The sequence below is a fragment of the Plecotus auritus genome, assembly GCF_963455305.1.
Source record: "Plecotus auritus genome assembly, chromosome: 2".
NCBI lineage: Eukaryota > Metazoa > Chordata > Mammalia > Chiroptera > Vespertilionidae > Plecotus > Plecotus auritus.
The window spans coordinates 166,700,933-166,725,178 of record NC_137771.1 but is presented as its reverse complement, the minus strand read 5'-3'; the positions used below and the strand labels follow the sequence as shown (position 1 = coordinate 166,725,178).

General features: G+C 44.7%; 1 protein-coding gene across 1 annotated transcript in view; it reads right to left on the bottom strand.

The window, feature by feature from the left end:
• ARHGAP31 (Rho GTPase activating protein 31) overlaps nucleotides 1–24,246 on the bottom strand; it is a 111,630-nt gene that overhangs the window by 35,912 nt on the left and 51,472 nt on the right. The window contains exons 2-3 of the mRNA XM_080656811.1: nucleotides 13,008–13,110; nucleotides 8,775–8,919 (exon numbers count right to left, since the gene is read on the bottom strand). Coding sequence (XP_080512937.1) covers nucleotides 8,775–8,919; nucleotides 13,008–13,110 — 248 coding nt within the window. The remainder of the gene's footprint in view (nucleotides 1–8,774; nucleotides 8,920–13,007; nucleotides 13,111–24,246) is intronic.

Here is a 24,246-nt window from a genome sequence, read left to right as displayed (position 1 = left end):
CTCCTCCAGCCTACTCCACAACAGCCACGCTGGCCTCCACATATCCCCTCAAGCAAGCTCAGGCAAGTCCTCCACAAGGGCCTTTGTACCTACTGGATCTTTGTAACACCCTCTTCCCCCAAATAGTTGTACTATTTGTTCCTTGTGTCACCCTGGTCTCTGTTCAAATATCATCTTATAGAAAGAGCTTTGATTATTTTACCAAAAAGGGCAATCCCTAACATTCTCTCCCTTGTACCTGCATTGATTTTTCCTTGTAGCACTTACCAATAGTTCCCCTTCTGTGAGAGTGAAATGCTTGGCTCTTGGACTTTATCTTAACTCTAGCCTGCATTTCTCCAGTGGCCTTCAGGGAATAGCTCCTGTATTATATGTATGATGCAATCCCATGTTTGTTTAACAAAATGTATATATTTTTACACACACACATACACACACACACACACACACATATATAGACTGAGTGGCCAGATTATTATGATCTCTGAACGCATAATAATCTGGCCATTCATTGTGTGTGTGTGTGTGTGTGTGTGTGTATGTATACACACACACACACACACACACACACACACACACACACACACACTAGAGGCCAGGTGCATGAATTTGTGCATGGGTGGGGTCCGGCCAGCCTGGCCAGGGGGAGGGGACATGGGCAGTTGGCTGGCCTGCCTGCTGGTCAAACTCCTGGTCGAGGGGACAATTTGCATATTAACCTTTTATTATATAGGATAATATATATATATATTAGTAAAGGAAGGGCATACAATGCTCTGTTCATCATGATTACAATGGGAGGGGGTTGTGGGGAGCTGTGCTAAATTTGGAGGAATTCTGCTTTAGGCTTGAGATTTTGGGCAAGATTTGTAGGAGACTCAAGACTGGACTCAAATGTGGGGAGCACAAAGAGATTTAGAGATTCCCCCCATCACTCTTTTCTGTTGGTGCCTAGAATTCTGCAGTTAGTCATCACACACCTCTAGCCCTGCTCATTCTCTCTTCCCTAGACATAAAAGAAGTCTGAATTCTGAGATCTTTTAAGGTGGACCTAAGGAAGCTCTAAGGCACCCCCCACCCCGTGCCCTCCCTCAATCTTCCTGAGCATATGGTGCCTTCTTGATCAATAAACCTTTCCTTATTCCCAACTGACAGCTTGAATATTGGCCTTTTGCAACATTGGGTACATGGATTTTGAACTGGCAACACTTATAGAAATATGCTTTAAATTTGTTTATCATCTATCTCCTTCATTAAAATGTAAGTTTCACAAGACAAAGGATCTTATCTGTCTTGCTGAAATCCCCAGCACCTAGAACTGTGCCTGTCATTCATGGTGCACATAGTACATTTGGTGAATGAAATAAGTAAGTGAACGAGTCCACGTTTTGCTTTGCATTTGAAAATGCCAAACAGGTCCTGGCCAGGTAGCTCACTTGGTTAGAATGTCATCCCAATACGCCAAGGTTGTGGGTTTGATCCCTGGTCTGGGCAGATACAAGAATCAACCAATGGCCTGGCTGGTGTGGCTCAGCGGTTGAGCGTCGACCCGGGAACCAAAAGGTCGTCAGTTCAATTCCCAGTCAGGGAACATGCCTGGGTTGCAGGCTTGATACCCAGTGTGGGCCATACAGAAGGCAGCCAATTGATGACTTTCTCTCTCATCACTGTTTCTATCTCTCTATCCTTCTCCCTTCCTCTCTCTCTTAAAAAAAAAAAAAAAAAAAAAAAAAAAAAAGAATCAACCAGTGGATATATAAATAGGTGGAACAATGATGTTTTTCTCTCTTTCTCTCTCTCAAATCAATAAATAATTTTTTAAAAAAAGAGGAGGAGAAACCAAGATGGCGGCATAGGTAAATACCTGAACTTGCTGCCTTGCACAACCACTTCAAAACTACAACTAAAAGACAAAACGGACATCATCCAGAACCACAGGAAGGTTGGCTGAGTGGAAATTCTACAACTAGAAGGAAAGAGAAAAGCACACTGAGACTCAGAGGAGCTGTGGAAGTAAAGTGCAGAGGTATGGGAGGAGAGGGCTGGCAACTGAGGACACAGCTGGCTTTTTCAATCCGCAGGGAGACACAGGCTCCCGACTGCTCTGAACTCCAGTTCCAGGCAAGACTCTGGGGACCCAGACTCATACGGGGAGAAACTGGACTGTCTGGCAGCGGATGGAACTCGAGGGTGGCTTTCTCTCAGAGGTGCTTGCAGTGATTACTGAGGGACACTGAGACCCGGGGGCCTCTTAGGGCAGGGCTGACGGAAGCCATTGCTGTTTGCTCTGCCCTGAGACTCTGCCCCATCCAAGCTGTGCGCAGAGGCTTTTGCATATGAATGGCCTGGTCCTTTGAAATCTAAATGTACCTACCAAACTGCAGCTGAGTGAGAGAGACCCATAACATCCAAAAGAAGGCCCAAGACCCCACAGCAGCTTGCATTGCTTCACAGCTGGGCCTCATCTGGGCACCTCCAAACCCCAAACAAAGAAGAGGAATCTGCAGATCTCTCTGTAGCTCCTGCTGGGTGGCCTCAGGCAGAGGCTAAATTAGCACCTCCTTGGAGATCCAAGAGCCAGTGTACCCAGGGGTCAGAGTGGGACCATCCAGATTACAACTCCTCAGATCCATAAGGGACACACTCAGGGGGCAGACTCAGTGAGCACCAAAGCCCCACTGAAGCAAGTCTTGCCTCATAGGGGTGTCTCCAGCATAGAAGTAAGTTCTCCCATCTTAGACACAGCTGATCCTCACAGCCAATTGGCCTGGAGGTCAATTCCTCCCAGTGATACCAACAACAATTAAGGCTTAACTACAACAAGACTGTGCACACAGCCCACAGAGGGGTGCACCAAGAGTGTCCACCTCAGGTAACTGGGGAGGCTGAGCCACTGGGCCCTATAGACACCTAGCACACAAAACCACTCTATCAACTCAGGGAAGCAGCCAAAATGCGGAGACAAAGAAACAGGTCACAAATGAAAGAAATGGAAGAAAGCAAACTACGGGATATAAAGTTCAAAACCATGGTTATAAGGTTTTTCAAGAATTTTCTAGAAAAGGCCGATAAATTTAGCGAGACCCTCGAGGATATGAAAAAGGACCAACTAGAAATTAAGCATACAATGACTGAAATAAAAAATAATATACAGAGATCCAACAGCAGACTAGAAGATCGCAAGAATCAAGTCAAAGAGTTGAAATACAAAGAAGCAAAAAACACTCAACCGGAAAAGCAAAAAGAAAAAAGAATCCAAAAATATGAAGATAGTGTAAGAAGCCTCTGGGACAACTTCAAGCTTACCAACATCCGAATTATGGGGGTGCCAGAAAAAGAGAGAGAGCAAGATATTGAAAACCTATTTGAAGAAATAATAACAGAAAACTTCCCTCACCTGGTGAAAGAAATAGACTTACAAGTCCAGGAAGCGCAGAGAATCTCAAACAAAAGGAATCCAAAGAGTACCACACCAAGACACATCATAATTAAAATGCCAAGGGCAAAAGACAAAGAGAGAATATTAAAAGCAGCAAGAGAAAAACAGTTAGTTACCTACTAGGGAGCACCCATACGACTGTCAGCTGATTTCTCAACAGAAACTATGCAGGCCAGAAGGGAGTGGCAAGAAATATTCAAAGTGATGAATAGCAAGAACCTATAACCAAGATTACTCTACCCAGCAAAGCTATCATTCAGAGTTGAAGGTCAGATAAAGAGCTTCACAGATAAGAAAAAGCTAAAGGAGTTCATCACTGCCAAGCCAGTATTATATGAAATGCTGAAAGGTATTCTTTAAGAAGAGGAAGAAGAAGAAAAAGGTAAAGATAAAAATTATGAACAACAAATACATATCTATCAACAAGTGAATCTAAAAATCAAGTGAATAAAAAATCTGATGAACAGAATAATCTGGTGAATATAACAGAATCAGGGGCATAGAATGGGAGTGGACTGACAATCCTCGGGGGGAAAGGGGTGAGGGGGGTGAGGGAAGAGACTGGACAAAAATCATACACCTATGGATGAGGACAGTGGGGGGGGGGTAAGGGCAGAGGATGGGGTGGGAACTGGGTGGAGGGGAGCTATGGGGGGGGGGAGGGGAAAGAGGAATAATTGTAATAATCTGAACAATAAATACATTTAAAAAAAAAAGAGGAAGAAAGAAAAAGCCGAACAGACACCTTTGGGCCACACTTCCAGTACAGTACTATCTGAGGACCATACCTCCATTGTGGAGAACAATAGCGTTGCTGAATTTAACTAAACGTAGTCACAGGTATCTTTAAAGGAGAAAGGAAGAGGAAGATTTGACACAGACAGAAGAGGAAAAGGCAGTGTGATCATGGAGGCAGAGATAGAAGTGATGCAGCCATAAGCCAAGGGATACCAGCAGCCACCAGAAGCTGGAAGAGACAGGAAATGGATTTTCCCTTAGAGCCTCTGGAAGAAGCACAGCCCTGCTGACACCTGATCTCAGCCTAATGACACAGATCTCAGACTCTGGACTCTCAAAATGTGTGAGGCAAAATTTCTGTTGTTGAAGCCACATTTCTGTTTGCGGTAATTTGTTAAAGAAGCGACATGAAACTAACACATGTACTCAAAATTAAAATATAAAATATGAAAGGGAAAAATCACCTCCTATCTTGCCACCCAGATATAAAAACTATTAACTTGTTTATGTGTGAAGCATAAAAGAAGCAATCTGCCCACACTTCCCAGCACCAAATATGAACTCTGGCATCATTTCCTATTTAGTTGCATATACTACTTTTTTCCATTTAACTTTGTATTGTGGCCATCAAATCTGCTTCATAAATGTGACTTTTCACAGATACACAGAATTGAAAACAATAGATTTATTGTCATTTATTTAACCCATCTCATTGTTGGACACATAGATACTCCCAATAATTTTGATATTTTACATCAAATTGCAATAAAATACCTGTAAATCATTATGTTGCCCATCTGATTATTACCTTAGAATGAAGTCCTAGAAATAGAGTTATTGTATTAAAAATATGAGCATTTTAGGGCTTCTTGACAGTAATTTAAAATTATTTTCTGGATGCCCAGACAGTTTATACTTCCAATAGGAAACTATAAAAAAGCCAGTCTCACCATAATTGTCTAATTTTTCTAACACTATTGTATTGTTCCTTGATTAGTTTAGCATGCTTTCTTTATCTTACACTAGAGGCCCAGTGCAAGAAATTCGTGCACACTGGGGAGGGGGGTGGTTGTCCCTCAGCCCAGCCTGTGCTCTTTCGCAGTCTGGGACCCCTTGGGGATGTCTGCCTGTCCAGTATCATTATAAGACAGCACTTGGACATCCCTCTTACAATCCGGGATCCCTCGCTCCTTACCGCTCAGCTGGCTGCTCCTTAGTGGCAGGCTCCTTACCACTTGGCTTGCTGCTCCTTAGCGCTGCCACAGAGGCGGGAGAAGGTCCTGCCACCACCATTGGGCTCGTCAGTCGTGAGCCTGGCTTCTGGCTGAGGGGTGCTCCCCCTGTGGGAGCGCACTGACCACCAGGGGGCAGCTCCTGCATTGAGCGTCTCCCCCTGGTGGTCAGTGCACATCATAGCGATTGGTCGTTCTGGTCATTCCGTCATAACCATCGCTTAGGTTTTTATTATATAGATTAAGTTACTTAAAACCTGAGCATATTTAAGAGCTTTTAATTCTATTTTGAAATAATGTGGTAGTTCTGAGACAGATGTTAAATCTTTCTATTTACTAGCTATACAACCCCAGGCAAGAGTTTCTTGTAAACTTATCACAAAAGAGACAATAAAATCTACTTCATGGAGTTATTTGTGAGGATTAAATGAAATAATATTTGTAACAAGTTTATCATATAGTAAGCACTCAATAAATGAAAGCTATTATCATTATTTTTCCATTAATATTTTTTCTAATTCTGTTATCCCATTGAGATATCATTCTACTTTAGCTGTGCAAGTGGGTTTAAATATCCTATATAATAAAAGGCTAATATGCAAATCGACTGAACGGTGGAATGACCGGTCGCTATGATGTGCACTGACGACTAGGGGGCAGACGCTCAATGCAGAAGCTGCCCCCTAGTGGTCAGTGTGCTCCCGCAGGGGGAGCACCGCTCAGCCAGAAGCAGGGCTCATGGCTGGCGAGCACAGCGGCGGTGGCAGGAGCCTCTCCTGCCTCTGCAGCAATGCTAAGGATGTCTGGCCGACACAGGCCTAAGCTGTCAGTCAGACATCCCCTGAGGGCTCCTGGACTGCGAGAGGGTGCAGGCCAGGCTGAGGGACGGTCCTCCCCGCCAAGTGCACAAATTTCCTGCATCAGGCCTCTAGTATAATTATAAGAATGTGTGACAATGTCATAGAGCTATTTCCATATCTCTGAAGAAGGTTTGCTTATATTATAATTCATTACTGTGATCAAAGCTATTATATGATAAATTCTTCAGCATAATTAACTTCAGTAGGTTCTACCTATGTAGAAGTCAGTTGTCACAGCAAAAGATTCTTCTTCTCATTATTTTTAGATATATTTTTATTAATTTCAGAGAGGAAAGGAGAGGGAGAGAGAGATAGAAATATCAATGATGAGAGTCATTGATCGGCTGCCTCCTGCATGCCCTCTACTGGGGATTGAACCCACAACTCGGGCATGTGCCCTTGACTGGAATCGAACCCGAGACTCTTCAGTCCACAGGCTGACACTCTATCAACTAAGCTAAACCAGCTAGGGCAAAAGATTCTTATATTATTTCTTAGAGTCAATAAACTGTTTAAATATAACATTAGATTTCCTTAAAATTTGTTGACAATAATATTGCTTTAGTATTTTGCTATTGCTGTGGGAGAACAGAATGACCAGCAAAGTCAGGAACAGAAGCAGGGAGAGATAAATATGGGTTTTGTTCCGAGTCTATAAACAAGAGCTAAGAAGAAACTTTATTTCTGAAATTTCTAGACCAGAATTCTTATCTACCCTCAACTATCATAGAATGAAATTTAGTTACAATAAGTTAGATTCATTTAGTTCTTTAACATGATGATATTCTATCATATTCAAAGATGATACTATTATACTGATAAGAGGATTAAAACTATGTAGAAAACAAACAATAGAGTCTTACACACTAATTACAACAACAATAAGATATATTTTTCGTTGATTCAAGTTGGCAAATAATTTAACAAATTGAAAATTTTAGGTGTCAACAGTGCTGTGCTTCTTCCTGAGGTTCCCTCCCCCGCTACCACCCTCACCCACCCATCCCCACCTCCCTTCCTCTTTCTCTAAAACTTAATGTAAAAAATATCCTTGGGTGAGGATTAACAGAATATATATATATATATATATATATATATATATATATATATATATAATATATTTTTAGCGGATATGATTTTTAAAGAAGTAGAAAAAACTATAATCCCATGACTGAAATAAATGGTTGTTAATCTTTTGAGCATCTTTCTTTTTAATCGTTTTAATATACAATTGTATATCTAGTTTTTCCAATTACCATTATTAGTGTTTCCCTCTATCATTATAGATTCTTATATATAATGGCCCAAACCCAATTTTCAAAAAGCATTTACTTATTCCTATATCATTTCAAGTTGAAGAACCTTTTATGTGCTCAAAATAAATTCATCTAGAGCCACGAGAGAGATTCCTTCCAATGATCGCAACTCTTCCATAACCTTTATTTCAAACATCCCCTATGCCCACTCCACTCTAACAGTCTCTTGACCTCACTGGGATGAATAATTTGTTGATCTACTTTTCCACTGTTATACACCCGTTTTATGCCCTCGTTTCCTTTCTTATTCAGACAAAATTCCATGGTCAATTATTTCAATTACTCCCTTGCATACACTCTCGTCTTCCTCACCCCTCTTTTGCTGGTTAAACCCAACTCTCCACCTCCACCCTTGCAGCAAATATTCAAGCCCTATTTTAATGCTATCTCTATAGGCATCTTTTAAGCATTCTTTCTCCTTTCTACTTTTACTGAGGGCGCCCTATTTGGTGACCATATAGTTGCTATTTAGGTGTTCTGCTCTTACCCATCCATCCTTCACCAACTCAACTCACCAGTCTGTCCAGCACTCCTCTTGGCTGCTCTTCTCAGATTCTTTTCTCTTCCCAGCTTTCTGACCTCTCTCTTCATCTCTGTTTGCTCTCTCTCCCTTTTCTATTCGCCTACCTCTTTCCCCAACCCCCCAAAGAAACACAGGAGGAATAGCCTGATAAAAAGAAACTAGCAGTGCGTATAGCATTTAGTTTCAGGTTCCTGTCCTGCTGTGTGACATTGGGCCAATCATTTTACTTCTCTGGTTCTTAGCTTCCGCACTAAGCAATGAGATACACTTGGTTAAATAAACCTGGAGATCATTTAACCCAGCTCTTAAAACAAACAAACGTGATTCTGAAAAAAAATTTTTAAAAATCCTCACCAGAGGACATGCTTATTGATTTTTAAAAATAATTCTTTAGTGCTGAAAGTATTACACATGTTCCCTTTTCTCCCCATTAGCCCCCTCCAGCCTGTCCCCGCCCCCCCAGATTCTGAAAATGTAAGAAAGAAAAAAATGTAGCAAGCAGTCCCACTACCCTACTTTCCTCACTATACCATGCTATGTCCGTCACCATGCTAAGATAATGTCATCCATCTGGTGAGTATTATTATTGTTATTTTAGTGTTGAAATCCTCCTTGGCCCATTCATGCATCCCACCCAGTAACCATAATGGAAATCCAAACACTTACCGTGAATTTCTCATAGAGCTCATACGTCAGGAGGGGGTTGGGCAGCTCCCTAAAGTAGAGCTTACAGAGTGAGCCCACACAGTGGATGTCCTGGAGGTACACTTCCCTTGTCAGATCTGGACATTGATCTGAGCCAAACTCTTGCCTGAAACAACACAGACAGAGACATAACAATCCCGGGAACATGTGTTCCGTGTCAGCAGCTGCTTAGGGGTAAAAAGACCCTAAAATGCTGATCTGACTATATTTTTGACCCTGATACAAAAAGACATTCTATTTCAGGCACAAGAGAGCTATGAGAAGACTTCCACTTCAGATCTGGATCTTTCCTCCAAGGCAGCTGTAATTAGAAAGACAAAATGCCCACTTACAAATGGGTTTCTCATGGCATTATGTTCACAGTCTCAGTTGCGGGGAAATATGAAACAATTTGCCAAAAAAAGCCTGTTGAGATTTCAGCTTTTCCAAAATATTGTTCTAAATGAAGTCCTCTTTCTTGGAGGAGAGTCCAAACTAGGGTGAGTGAGATTGTTATCACTCACATATTCATGTCAACAAACTTGTTTTTTCTGGAGACTCAAACCCAAGGTTTGAGAACTTTAATCAATGATCTCTTTGATGCTGGATGGGACCTTCTAGGCTGCCTGGTATTGGTTCCCACAGGATAGAAGACCTTATAAATATCTTCTTAAACAACGTCATCAGATTCTAGGTCTCATACCTAATTAAAAAACATTTCCCAATGAGGTTACATGAATATTCTGACCTAATATATACTTAAAATTAAAAATCAGTTTTAAACAATGGCAAGTTTGAGCTTTACTACAGAAGAGAAGTTAGGGTTCCTGAAAGTATTCCCTTGGTCAACCAAACAGTGACAAAGTCAATGGGACTCCCAGGGCCAGCATTTCAAAACAGGTTGCCCAGCCTCCTGTATTCTGCTTCTCCATGTAACAGGGATAGGGAAATCCCCGATGAACCCAAAAGAAACTGGGTAAGGCCTTGAAAGGAGAACCAGTGGCCTCATAAATTCATAGGCATGTGTTTTTCTAAGAGGACAGAACAAGATCTAAAGCTTATTCATTTAATTAGCCAAAAATTTCCCTTGTGGAGGCTAAGGTCAATCCTTAAGTGAAAAAGAACTGGCCATCGCCCAACTGTCCCTCCATGATATCAACTACTGTGTAGTATATTTTAGAGCGAAGAGTAAACCATTCAAAGTATTTGCTGTTACTGAAACTCTAAAAAATGTCACACTAGTTAATTAGTCAAATTATGTACTAACATAGATCCATTAAAATCTATGGTTGCAATAAATCAGTTGTGGTTTTTTTTTTTTTTAACAGCCATTACTTCTCTAGTAATAAAAAGGATGTTTTATTCCTTTAGTATAATCCTATCTAATAAAGGGGGAATATGCTAATTAACCATCACTCCATCACAAAGATGGCTGCACCCACAGCTGAGGCCAAGTTCCCATAAGGAGCCTTAACAAGCAATCAGCAGGGACCTGAGGCTATGCCCTCTCCTGCCCTGTGGGGCTTGACAGGGGACCTCAGGCTGTGTCCCCCACCTGGCAGGGCTTGACAGGGGATCTCAGGCTGCGCCCCCAACCCAGTGGGGCTTGACAGGGGACCTCAGGCCGCCTTCTACACCCCCCAGGGCTTGACAGGGGACCTCAAGGTGGGCTTCCTGTCCTGGTGCTGGGCTAGAGGACCTCAGGCTGCTCCCTGGCCCCAGCGCCAGGCCGGGGGACCTCAGGCCACGCCCCCCACCAGGTGGGGTTTGACAGGGGACTTCAGGCTGCGTCCCCCACCCCGGCACCAGGCTGGGTGATCTCAGGCCGCACCCCCTGCCCCAGCCCCAAGCCAGGGGACCTGAGGCTGCGCCCCCCTGCCTGGTGGGGCTTGACAGGGGACCTCAGGCCATGTCCCACACCTGGTAGGGCTTGACGGAGACCTCAAGGCACAACCCCCAACCCTCTGGGCTGGGGGACCTCAGGCCACGCCCCCTAACCTGGCGCTGGGCCAGGGGACCTGAAGCTACGTTCCCTGCCTGGTAGGGCTTGACAAGGGTGAGACTAGCCAGGTCTGGATCTATCCCAATGAAGTGGGGGGCCCGGCCGGGTCTGGGTCTCATGCGATTTTGAGGCACATGTGGGTGGGCGGGGACTTGACTCTGGGTCCCGTGGTGTGCCCCAGACTCTGACAGGAGGAAGGTTTTCATATACATTTTACTAATTTTCTTTCATCTCTGACACTTCTATTATAGAGAAAGGGCAAATAGCAATATTAAATTATTTCCTCTAATTAAACCCCTTTTAATGTTTACGAATTTCGTGCACTGGGTCACTAGTTTTATTATAATTGAGATTTGAGAAGGAGGGGGAGAAAACCAAATAATAAGAAGAAGACAAAAAAAATGAATTACCTGCACAATCTATTAAATTTTATATATTAATCTTGGAATAAGAATGTTTATATTGTTTTAAAAGTCTACATTTATAACTAAAAACATATAATAAATATCTATACCTTATATAAAAGGCTAATATGCAAAGAGACCGAATGGCAGAACAACTGAATAACCAAATAACTGAACAACCGGTCGCTATGACATGCTCAGACCACCAGGGGGTGCATGCAGAACATGGCAGGCGTCGGCAGCAGGCAGCAGAGCGTGGAACATGGCGGGCGTCAGCCACAGCAGGATGGTGGAGCAGGTGAGTGGGGGCACCAAACCAAGGCAGGGCGCCGGTCGCTGTCATTGGGGCGAGCCTCTGGTGGTTACTGAAAACTCTTTGTTCCCATGTGCCGCTGTCCCGCCCAGCACTTGCACCTGCAGCTGGTGCCAGAGCTGCCATTTGCATTAGCTGTCAGTACCCCGCGCTGGTCCTGATCACTCAGCGCCATCAGCTGGTACAAGTGGTGGCTGCAAGCCCCGATCACCCCTGAGGGCTTCTCCACCTCCCCCTGCTCCTGAGGAGCGATCAGGGCAGCAGCCACTGCTCGCACCCACTGACAGCACCAGCCCCACTTGCACCTGCTGCTGGCACCAGCCCCAGTCGCTCTACGCCATCAGCAGGTGGGAGCAGTGGCTGCTGCCCTGATCGCTCCTCAGGAGCAGGGGGAGGTGGAGAATCCAGATTCATGCACTGGTGGAGTCCCTCCCCGGCCAGCTGGCCCTGATCGGCCCCTATAGGGACTAGGCAAGATAACCAGAGATGCCCTGGAGCCTTCCTACGGTCCCTCCCCGCCCCAATAGTGCACTGGTGGGGTCCCTCGGCCTGGCTTGCGGGGACTGGGCAGAAACCGGCCTGTGCACAGATTCGTCCAGGGTGTGTCCGGCCCGTCTCACTCAGTCCCGATCTGCTGGACCCCAGCAGCAAGCTAACCTACCAGTCTGAGTATCTGCCCCCTGGTGGTCAGTGCACATCATAGCTACCGGTCAAACCATCAGTCACTTAGGCTTTTATATATATAGATTATTGCACTATTTTCCATTTGAATAACTGTAAACCTACTTTTACCCCACCCTGTATTCTCTCTATATAGTGTGTATATATTCCCTTTATTTAATACATAGCACATATAAAATATACGCACACATATCTGTGTTTGGTGTGAAGTTATTGTATTCTGAATTCAATGTGAGAAATTGCTTCCCCCAAATTCTAGAATAAATTTTAGAATTGTTTGGCATAAATCCATAGATTTAGAAATAATTTACCCATCAGTAATTTTTAAAATACCAGCATCAGTTAGAGAAATGCACCTTCATGCAGACTGCTGAGTTCCCAAGCAGATGAAATATCAAAGGTTGGGTGTGTGCCAACAGAAAAACTCACATCCATCTCCAAGTTCTGAACACTATATAATGAGATCTAACTGAGCTTTGGGTAAGCAAGTGGATTATTATAAATCATATTTCCCTAACTCATAATTAAAATCACTTGCGTTCAATCGAATCCACCGAAGGAGGGTAAATCTAGTATAAAACAAAGAAACAGATTCAAAGCCCTCAGGAGCTTTTGTTGGAACGAATGACATCAGACTAGAGCACTTCCTGATTAGATTAGGAACAGGCATCTGAAAGCAGCAGCACTTGACCTTCTGCCCCTCCACCCTTCCCCCAGTCCCTTCAGGTTTTTAATATCCCAACACCTTTGGACAGAGATATGGACAGAGAAAGAATTACGAGAGAATTCTGTTGGGAGCTATTCTTTCAGCTTACCGTAGCCGTTGTATGTTTGAGGTGACTCCCGAAAGCCGATAAATTCCATCCACAATGCCATGAGTCTCTATAAATTCTGCACAGCTCTTCAATACATATGGAACTATGTAAAGGCAAAGAAAAAGAATTAAGTATTAGATATAAGTCTGACTGTTCTTCAAAGATATCCTTTGAAAAATCCAGGTAACTTCTAAGAGAAATAGGTATGGAATGCACGTGAGCTACAAGTGGAAACAATTACTTGTAAAGGGTAGATGATGTTCCTTTACATTTTTTTAAAAAATGGGTTTTTTTGAAAGTTTAGAAAAGTTATGTATTTTAAGAGTTGGATTTTTTTAAAATTGAAAACTAGGCAAACACTTAAATTTTGAAACCAGCAGTGACCTTGGAATTCCCACAACTCAATCTCCTCATTTCATGGATTCTCCAAGGTGGTTTCCTGACCAGCAGCATCAGCATCTCCTGGGAACTTCCCAGGAATACAATTTACCAGGCCCCACCCCAAACCCACTGAATCAGAAATTCTGGAGGTGGGGCCCAGCAAATTGTGTTTTGTTGTTGTTGTTGTTTTGTTAATTCTCACCTGAGGTTATTTTTCCATTAATTCTTAGAGAGTGTGGAAGGGAGGGGGAGAGACAGAGCGAGAGAACACTGATGTGAGAGACACATCGATTGGTTGCCTCCCACACATGCCCCACCCAGGGCTGGAGATCAAGCCTGCAACGGAAGTACATGCCCTTGACCGGAATCGAACCTGGGACCCTGCAGTTCAAGGGCTGAGGCTCTATCCACTGAGCCAAACCGGCCAGGGCGCAATCTGTGTTTTAAAAAGCCTTTCAGGTGACTGTTGTGCAATAAAATAAACATTGCTTATTCTACACATGTGGAAACCAAGGTGCAGGTAAATTTACTTACCTTACTCAAGATTACTTGCTGCTTATGAAAAATAGCACATGAAAAAATGCTTATAATACAGGTAGGTAAAAGAAAAACAAGACACAACATCAAGTACACATTGTGAATTCCACTATGTAAAAAAAAAATTTCAAAGGAAAAAAGACTGGAAGAATGTCTGCCGGAATGTTAAAGGTGATTTAAGGTTCAAGTGTTATTTTGTGGGTTTTTTTTTAAGGTGACAACCATTCCACCCCGCCGCCACCACCACCAAATGTGGTCCATTCTGCATTCAATCTAGTCATTGACTGCAGGAGACCAACATGGCCTCTTGACTTCCTGCCACTCCAGACGTCCAGTGCTTGTGTACAAGAGTCTGGCTATGCTGTCCTCTCCCTGGGGCTGACCCCGTTTGGCCCAGCTAGCTCCGTGACCCAGAATGGCAGCCATTAGCCTTCTGGATGGCATGGAGAGAATGACAAGTCCCTTGCCACTCTGGTCCTTGGGCAGAGTCACCTGCGGTCCCTCCCTGGGAATGCTGTGGATGGCGGCTTGGCATGGAACTACCCAAGCCTCAGGCACAAATGTTTTCAGGCAGAGGTAGTGTGGGAACTCCATGAACTTGGGCTAGCACTGTGCTCACTCCCCTAAAACATACCCAACCCATTAATGCCTTAGCTTAGAACAGTGGTCGGTAAACTACGGCTCGCGAGTCACATGCGGCTCTTTGGCCCCTTGAGTGTGGCTCTTCCACAAAATACCACGTGTGGGCGCGCATGTACAGCGCGATTGAAACTTCGTGGCCCATGCGCAGAAGTCAGTTTTCAGCTCTCAAAAGAAATTTCAATTGTTGTACTGTTGATATTTGGCTCTGCTGACTAATGAGTTTGCCAACCACTGGCTCAGACAAATGCCAACCATTAATGCTTCATGCACAAGCTGGACTGCACCTGTACACGGTAGACATCAGATGCTCAGACTCAACCTTCTTCCTGGATTCGCTATCATGATACTTCCTAAACAACTCCCCCACCGTTTCCTTCAATGACTAACTATAACTGGAGATGCTCAGTAACATTCGTCATACTTCAAGTATTCAGCTCATCGCTCAAAGTCCAGGCACCCCAGAACCGTTCCCTTCTAGAACACATGACATGTTTTGCCCTGCCCTCCAGGACTGAAACTGGGGAGAAGTTTCTTAGTTCCCCCAGGTGGGAAAAAGGCAAGGAGTGGACTTAGAATTGGAAATATTGAGGCCAGAGACTACAGAGGTGGAACCGCTCCCTGGGAGTGAACACAGGGTGGGAGCCGGTGCGGTGCGGGAGGGGCTGTGGGAATAGGCAGGGGTGCAGAGCCTCTGCCTGGCTTCACCCGGAATATCTGTTTTATAAAGCAGGGTGCCTAGTTAGATTTTTGTCTCCTGTCCTCATGCCAATAAAGAAATAAGCAAGCAAGCAAACATACAAAGTTTTTGGCTTTTTTTGTTTTCTTTTGAATCCTCACTGTAGGATTTTTTTCTGTTGTTGTTGTTTTTTAGTTTTGGGGTTTTTTTTGTTTGGGTTTTTTTTAGAGAGAGTGGAAGGGAGGGAGGGAGAGAGGGAGGAAGGGAGAGAAACATCAATATGAAAGAGACATATCAATTTGGTTGCCTCCCACACTGCCCTGATCTGGAGCCAGGGATCAACCTGTAACCCAGGTACATGCCCTTCACTGGGAATCAAACCTGCGACCCTTTGGTGCAAAGGCCGGCACTCTAACCACTGAACACACTGGCCAGGACTTTTTTTTTTTTTTTTTAAATCCCTGTTGTGCACAATAATGGTCGACTCTTTCCCCACCACACCAAGCTGCTGTTCTGGAACCTGCCACGTGGTCTGTGGTCAGGAGCACAGGTTTGGATGCTAAACTGCCTTTGTAACCTTGGACAAAACATGTAAGGATTCTGTTCCTCAGTTTCCACATCTGTAAAGTGAGGATAACTACTATTACCCTCATAGCCAGGATTAAAGTCATACCTGTAAACACTTAGCACGGACCCTGGCACATAACAAGCACTCTATGGCAGTTATTGTTTCTCCTTGAAGCTTATCTGTGGTGTAAATTTATAGTTTGTGAGACACAATCTGGGTCTCGCAAACTATAAAGAGTTTGCCTCCCCCCATCCAGTGGGAAATTGGGTGAGAGCTGACCAAGCTCTTGCCAGTCAACACTCATCTCCACTATTCAGAATGGCTTCTGTGTCCTCCTTTGGTAAAATGTGTCTATGTGAAGGTAACCTTGCTGGCCTGAGGTTTCCTGCCTATGCATTTAGGCGAATCTTCATCACAGAAAGGCAGCAGAATGCAGCAGTGTGCGGGTTGTGATCCAGCGAGCGGTCCTGGGGCTGGCTTGGCCTCGGTGAGCTCCTCAGTGTGCATCTGCCCTGGGTGCCTGGCTGCTGTGCCCTGCAGGGCACAGGTGGACACGAGAGCTCTGAGCATTCCCAAGGAGGACTCGAACAGAAAGCCGCGGACTCCAAGGGCCTTTATAAAGAACGCTCTGTGAAAGGGCTGGTGCGGGGTCCCTAACCTGCCCGGTCCTGCCCTCAGCTAGGGACCTCCCATCCCCACAGCTCTCCGCTGCAGCACCCCAGGCTCTGTTTGCTTTAAAGGTGGGCAAAACACATTCCCGGAAAGAGCCTCTGCCATACATTTACTCTGGCGCTGGTACAGAGGCCCTAGAACCTCTCGTCCCAGCTCTGTTTAAACAGGAGGCAGTATTAAAACAAGGGAGAGGCCATGGCAGCAGGCCGCGAGGAGTGCTAGCTTTCCTGGATGCTCGTCTCAGGCTGAGTTGGAAGGTGTAGGAATCCTCCCTCGCACTCAGTAAATGGGAAAGGATCTGCTGCATCTCTGTTAATCCTCTAGCTGTGGAGCCCAGAGAGTGGTTCTCAGTGTGGCCCCAGATCAGGCCCAGCAGCAGGCGATTCTGAGGCTCACCAAAGGTGAGGAACCACCCTCTAGACCAGAGCTTCTCAGCCTTTTATGTGCATACAGTGTTCTAGGATCTTGTGAACATGCAAATGCCAATGGAGTGGGAAAGGTCAAACATCTGCATTTCTAACAAATTCCCAGGTGATTAGGGACACTGCCAATCGGCAACCCCCACTTAGGGTAGGTTCAGGGGCGGGGCGGGGGGGGGGCGGTCTAAAGGTACTAATGGTGGGTGGTGTTGCAGGAGCTACTAAGAGTTTAGGAAAGTCTCAGGATTCTTTTGACTATTGCCCCTGGGGTCCAACCAAATTGGGAACAGCCAGGATTCTGAGCAGGGTAGAAGCTTGATACAAAATAGCTGAGTAGTTATAGCTGTAAAGAAAGCTTCCATTGTTAATTAGGCATGAGAGTGAGGTTGAGGTTGGAGTCACAGAGCTAGTTCTATGGGATTTATCATGGACCCAAAGAACTTTAAGTCTCCTCCGACAGAGGTACACACAGTTGCTGATTATGATATAACATTATAACTTATTTGAATTGTTTCACTGATGTTTCTCTAAGTCCCTTTTTTGTTTTGTTTTTTCCTGCATCAGCAATATTAAACGTTAAACTTTCCTCTCAGCACAAAATAAATGTTGAGGTGATTTCTGATGGAAAAGACATTGCCTTTGATTTATGCTTTACCGTTTACAAACATTTTTTAAAAATATGTTTTTATGGATTTCAGAGAGGAAAGGAGAGGGAGAGTTAGAAACATCAGTGATGAGAATCGTTGATTGGCAGCCTCCTGCAAGCCCAACTTGGGATTGAGGCCCCAACCAAGGCATGTACCCTAACTGGGTATTGAACTGTGACCTCCTGGTTCACAGGTCGATGCTCAACCACTGAGCCACGCCGACTGGGCTACAAAACATTTTTAGGGCCTTTGTCTCATTTGCTTCATCTTGGTACAACTAGAAGTCATTTTATATTTACCAGTATAAATACTATAGGATACTTTCCTCAATTCCTAATCTCTTCAAGGGTTTAGTGCAGAAAAGGCCAGCATTAAGGTAATTTCTCTGAGTCCTCCCTAAGAGGGAATTCTGCCATTTGGGACAACATGATGGATCTTGACAGCATTATGCTAAGAGAATTAAGTCAGACAGAGAAAGACAAATACCATATGATCTCACATATATATGGAATTTAAAACAAACAAACAAACAAACAAAAAACCCAAACTCATAGAAAAAGAAGGAGGTAGAAGAGGGGGAGATGGAGAAAGAGGAGCAAAAGGCACAACTTCTAGTTACAAGATAAATAAGTACGAGGGATACAATGCAAAGTATGATGACTATAGTTCAAACTGCTGTATGATGTATATGAAAGTAAAGTCTGTGTTCTCATCATAAGGAAAACAGATTTTTTATTATTATTTTGCTTTCTCTTTTTATTATATCTGTGTGAGATGATGGATGCTAACTAAACTTATTGTGGTTATCATTTCACAATATATGTAAGTCAAACCATTTTTCTGTACACCTTAAACTTACACAGATGTATGTCAATTATATCTCAATAAAAGTAGAAAAGCCCGGCTGGTGTGGCTCAGTGGTTGAGCATCGATCTATGAACCAAGAGGTCATGTTAAGATCCCCAGGCAGGGCACATGCCTGGGTTGCAGGCTCAATCCCCAGTAGGAGGTGTGCAGGAGGCGGCCAATTGATGATTCTCTCTCATCATTGATGTTTCTGTCTCTGTCTCCCTCTCCCTTCCTCTCTGAAACCAATAAAAAATATTTTAAAAAACTAGAAAAAATGTAAAGATTAAGAAATGAAAATGATATACAAATATAAAGAGTACAGTGTGACTGTCTCTGTCTTACTCCACCCTTTCCTATCTTGAATGATAAAAAAATGACACCCAGGGAAATGTCAATAGTAGTTACCTCTAGATAGTAGGAAATAAATGATTTTTGCTATATTTTTAATTTTGCTTTTCTGATTTTTTTAAAGTGAGGACATGGTACAAATAATTTTTTAAAAGAAAGAAATAGGTTTTTGAGAAACAGGTTCATCAAAGAAGCTGGAGGGCTTTCTGAAGTCAGTGAGGCAATTTCTAAATGTTTGTTGAGGTCCTTTCCAATGACCCTGTTGAGGTAATTAGTCCTTGTTACATAGAAGTATTTGCCTAACCTGCTGGCCTGGTGTGGCCTAGGACAAGCTCTGCTCTGTTGCTGGGCAAGGCTCCTGGTGGCAGACTGCGTCCTGGAGTCCCCTCCCTTCCTCACTTTCAGGGTTTCAGATGCCAAGTCCACCAGTTCTTTCTTGTAGAAGTGGCTAGCCCCCCTCCCCTGGTCCACACCCTGACTCATCCCAGCTGGGCCCTTAGGTCTCTGCTATCAATGCCCCCACTCCTTCCCAAGACAAAGATTCTCCTTCTACCAAAGCAGATGCATTGAGGGCTTATCTAGCCCAAGGGACAAAAAGGTGAATAAAATCTTTGTCCTCAAAAAGCCAAGAAGGGAATGGACAGTTACTGTGCACCTACTATGTGCTGATCCCTGAGTGCTACACTTTCATCCACTGTTCGTACTTAATGCGATCCTCACATCACCTTATTTACCCCTTCTTTATAAAGCAGGAAAGTGAAACTCGGTGGTATTAAGTAACTGGGCCAGTATGAAAATATCAAGCGAAATATGTGAAGGGCCCTAGAGAGGCACTGAGAATGTGATAGAAGCTCTGCTAAAAAGATTGCACATGGTGGGGGAGGTCAGGCCAGGCTTTTCGGTGTCGAACAGAACAGGAAACTGTATTTGCAGAGAGCCAAATGTACCAGGGGGACCCAGTAGATAGTGCTGAGACAGGACCCTCATCTCGAGGGGCTCACAAGGTTGTGAGATAAGTGGGGGAAAAGGTGTCTCCAAAAGAGCTCTGATAGGGGTTCATGCGGGTGACTTGAGATGCTATGATGTGATACGGTATGATCCAGTGAGATGTAATGCATACTGCTATACACACAGAACTCTTGGTTAAGCACCTGGAATACAATAAAGCACTTAGTAAATGTCACCCACACTCTGGTGGGGATGAGGCGGGGACTGGTATAAACAAGGAGAGGAAGCGAGAAATAACGTGGTAAATTCTAGGCATGCTGACTGAACCAGTGTGGGGGGAGGGAAGCATTTGTTCAGGTACATTGGGGGAGTTTTTAATGATGGCCTAGGAAGGCTGCATTCTGCCTTGATCCCCACGGCCAGACAAATCTTTCTAAAACACTGCCGTGATGATAAAGCTCTCCTACTCCAAAACATTCAGTGGCTCCCCATTGCTGGGAGAATGTCTAACCCAGGCAGCTCTAGGACTAGACCCTCAGCTGCCTTATCAGGGCTCACCCCGAGTTCTCCCCTCTAATGGAACAGACCTTGGAGACAGGTGGGCGGGAGAGAGGGGGTAACAGGAGGAAAAAGACTTACAAACAGCACTGCAAAAAGAGAAAACAAGGTGCCCCTTCAGGCTCGGTGGAGAGGACCTCTTACGCTTTGTCGAGGATGAAAGGGAGGCGAGAGGCTCCCTCTTTTCTGGCTGTTGCCTGGAATTTAGTTAAGAAAGGTAGTGCCTTCTGATCCAAGAGAAGAGGCTGGTTGAGGGTGGTGAAATACCTGGGACCACACTTCACCCGCGAATGAATGAGCTAGGGGGAGCAGTCTAGGAGAGACGGTCAGGGCGCTTCTGGGAGGGAGGTGATTGTGGCCACGAGGAAGGGTGGTGCTGGTAGGGAAGAAGGGTGGGGTGTGATGAAACTCCAAACTTCGAAAACAAACCTCCCGGAGCCCCCACGTGTCCTTTGTTCACCTTGTGCGGAGGAACCTCGCAGAAGGATTTTGTCCTGTTGTGGAACACGTAGGCCGCCAGGCTTTGCATCATATACAAAGGCTTTTCTAGGCTCCTCCTTCCTACTGTCTGACGTTGCTCTCAGGGGATTTGTGGGGCAGACACCACTCACTCCACGGGGCTGCTCGGGGATGATGGAAAGATCTCCCAGTCACCCCGCTGCATATTCCCAGGCCCCGTTTGCGAGCAGCGTTTCCCTTTCATTGCCAACAAATCATTTAAATCCTCAGTGTAACTATAGAAAGACCACAGCCAGCTTGAACCGCCAGACCCTGACTTTATTCCTGGACTAGCAGCCCCTCTCTTTCTCACCACCCACTCCTTGGGATGGCATGGTCTCGCTGATGGATAAGGAGGACCTCAGAGAGAGTGCCTTGGGCGAAGGGGCGGGAGCTGAGTAGGTTAATGAGAGATCAACAGGGAAAATAACCTGCTTCTTGAGTTATATGCTTCACTAATACCAATCATCTTAAGAATGAGGACAATGTAAGTTTTTTTCCTCGTTGGAGGTATCCAGGCCATCTTTTTTTTTTTTTTCCATGCCTAGTGGGTGGTTATGGGATGTAATAACCAAATGCTAGGTGGTGCCCCACGCTTAGCAATCATTATTGCATTTACTTCTCACAACTCTGCTGTGTGGGAATTACTCTTCCTATTTTGCACTGTGAACCAGGTGCTGGGTCCCTATGGTGGCTACTGTGTCTTCAGATCTAACACCCGATGACCTGTGACCTCCTCGATGAAACCGGGGAAGAGGAGCTGGGCTAGAAAGGAGGAGAGCAGACCCGACTTCTCCCTGCAGTGTCCAGGTCCTCATGCCTCCTGGTTCCGGCTGAGATGTAGGTTCTCTAGAGCAAAGCGGTAGCATTATTTTGTGTTAGTTTTGTTTTTCTCACTTGTGCTGTTAAGGACTCCCCAACTCGCCCCACCCATCTGAATGGAAATTTGTGTTGAATAAATACAGACTTCCATCTCAGAAAGTTTATACATATCTCCTTGGGTATGGCTGGACTCCTGCTAACCCCATGCTATTTTTATTATTATGGAGGCTGGAGTCCTCCAGGGACTTGGCTTTAAGCGGTGCCGAGTTCATCTGAAGGTCCCCCTGACTGATGTGACTGTGCCCTGTGAGTGAGAACCACCTCCTCTTGCTTATTGTACCTTCAGGTTTCCCAGGAGGCTCCGCTTCCTAATGGTTTCCAGACCTATGGCACCATGGGTTCTTTTTCATTTTTCTCTGTGTGTTTTAGAAATCGATTTTGCTGATGAAAGATGAGTATTTAGAAAAAACAACCATGGGCGGCCCACGAAGTCTATGTGAAGAAGGGCCAGGTAGCGCTTATCAGCTCCTCCCTGCACACCCCCTCCCAGCATCCTTTCATTTCCTGCCCAATATTCCCGAGCCACAGGCAGCCATTGTTTCCAGACGGCTTTGCTTGGAAGTCTGGGTCCCGGGCCTCCCAGCGCTTCCTGTTGTTACAAGGCCTCTCTTTCCTGCCCAAAACAACGGCACTTCCCTGCTGGATGTAACCCTTTTGGGGCAACTCATTTCTTCCATGTGCTTGCTCAGTGCTGCCAATACTGGGTGCTCATGAACTGTATTTAAATTATTGCTTATTATACAAGTACCACGAGTAGAAAAATTTTAAGATACAGACAAGCAAAAGGAAAAAAAATCACCAAATCTCATCTTCTCTGTTACACTTGAGACCTCTTTGGGGGTCATGCATTCCAACTATGCGTCTACATCCACAGAATTTAGCAAGGGGACCCAACAGTTGCAATGGAGGTGGGAAGGTCTGTCTGGAAACCAGCCTCCTGCAGGTTCTCATACTACATCCGTGGGCAAAAAAGGCTCTCGACAACTTAAGAAAAGTGTAGACTCCAGAAGATCCCTCCTTGCCCTCCCCGCCCCCCCCCCCCCCCCCCCCTGTAAATTCTGAGGCTATGCTTGGAGAAACTCTGAAAGCAATTCTCTTTAAAATGTTTGTTGAAAGAATTTGGGAGGAGCTGAGCATGGAGGAATTTAACATGAGGAGCTGGGGAGGTAGAAGAGCAATGGCATTGTTGGGACATTTAGGACTGGGAGTCTCCTCAGTCGGTCTCCCTGACGGCTGCCAAATGAGCTTTCAAAAACACAGATCTGACTGTGTGTGTCTCTAGTGAAGACCACCGTCCACAGCGGAGCAGGCTGGGTTCTTTGTGACTCTCCCCCAACACTGCCTCTCTAGTCCCATCCCATTCCCCATAGTTCCCTGAAGACCACCCCTCCGGCCTTTGCACTCTCCTTCTGACTAAAATATTCCCTCTCTCCCCCTCAAATAGGATACATCGCTAAAACCAGGACACAACGCTCTGCTGTGCTGTTGAGAGTTCTGGACACTATTTTATGACGCAAATCAAGATATCCTAGTTTTTATGAGTTTCTGTGTTGGGGCCTCAGGGACCATAGCTATGGGATATGATGTATCACATTTTGGAGACTAACACTCCCTCCTACCCCCACCCCCACTCCTGACACATCCCAACAAAGAGATAGGCTCCTACAGAGACTTCACCTTGACCTTTGCAGGTAATTGATGATTATCTTTCCATAAAATCAGGCAAAACTTAGTAGCAATCTGTGGTTTGTTAAAACAGCAAGGGATGATAATGTTCAAGCTTTTATCCTGAGGTTTTGCAGCTCAAAGTTACTTGGTAGTCTCTGAAATGTCTCCTACAAAGAATCAGCATTCACTCAGAGGCAGCTACTGCAATCACCAGAACAGCTCACTCCTCATCTCACACACAACTTCAGAAGTGGTTCTCAGCGGGCACATTCAGGATTCAGGCTCAGTGCTAGAGGTGGCACAAAGCATTACTGTCACATTTCTGGGCACCTCCTTAGAGGACGGGGAAGTCATAAACACAATATAAAGGACGTTCACAACTAGTAAAGAAAATGCTTGTTTACCACGCAGACACTTTGAGTTACAGAGTGAGAGGACCTAGGTACCAAACAGATCTCTTTGATTTCTAACTTTTATTCTGCTCCTCCTTTCTTAAACAGCTTCAGAATTGGATTGTTTTAATTTTAATTTTTTATTTTTTTTTGCCATTTGCTGTTTGCAGTAGAACCTGTCAGCAGTCACATAGTGACAGGTGGATACTGGAAATATTGGGGGAACACTGTAAAGTATATGATTGTCTAACCCAGGGGTGGGCAAACTTTTTGACTCGAGGGCCACAATGGGTTCTTAAACTGGACCGGAGGGCCGGAACAAAAGCATAGATGGAGTGTTTGTGTGAACTAATATAAATTCAAAGTAAAGGAGCGGAGGGGAGAGCAAGAGAACCGGATAGAACAGCCGGATCTGGCCCCCCGGCCATAGTTTGCCCATGGCTGGTCTAACCACTATGCTGTACACCTGAAACTAATCTATAATAATAAAAGCATAGTATGCTAATTAGACTGGACAGCCAAACAACCTTCCAGACATCATTCCAGACAAAGCC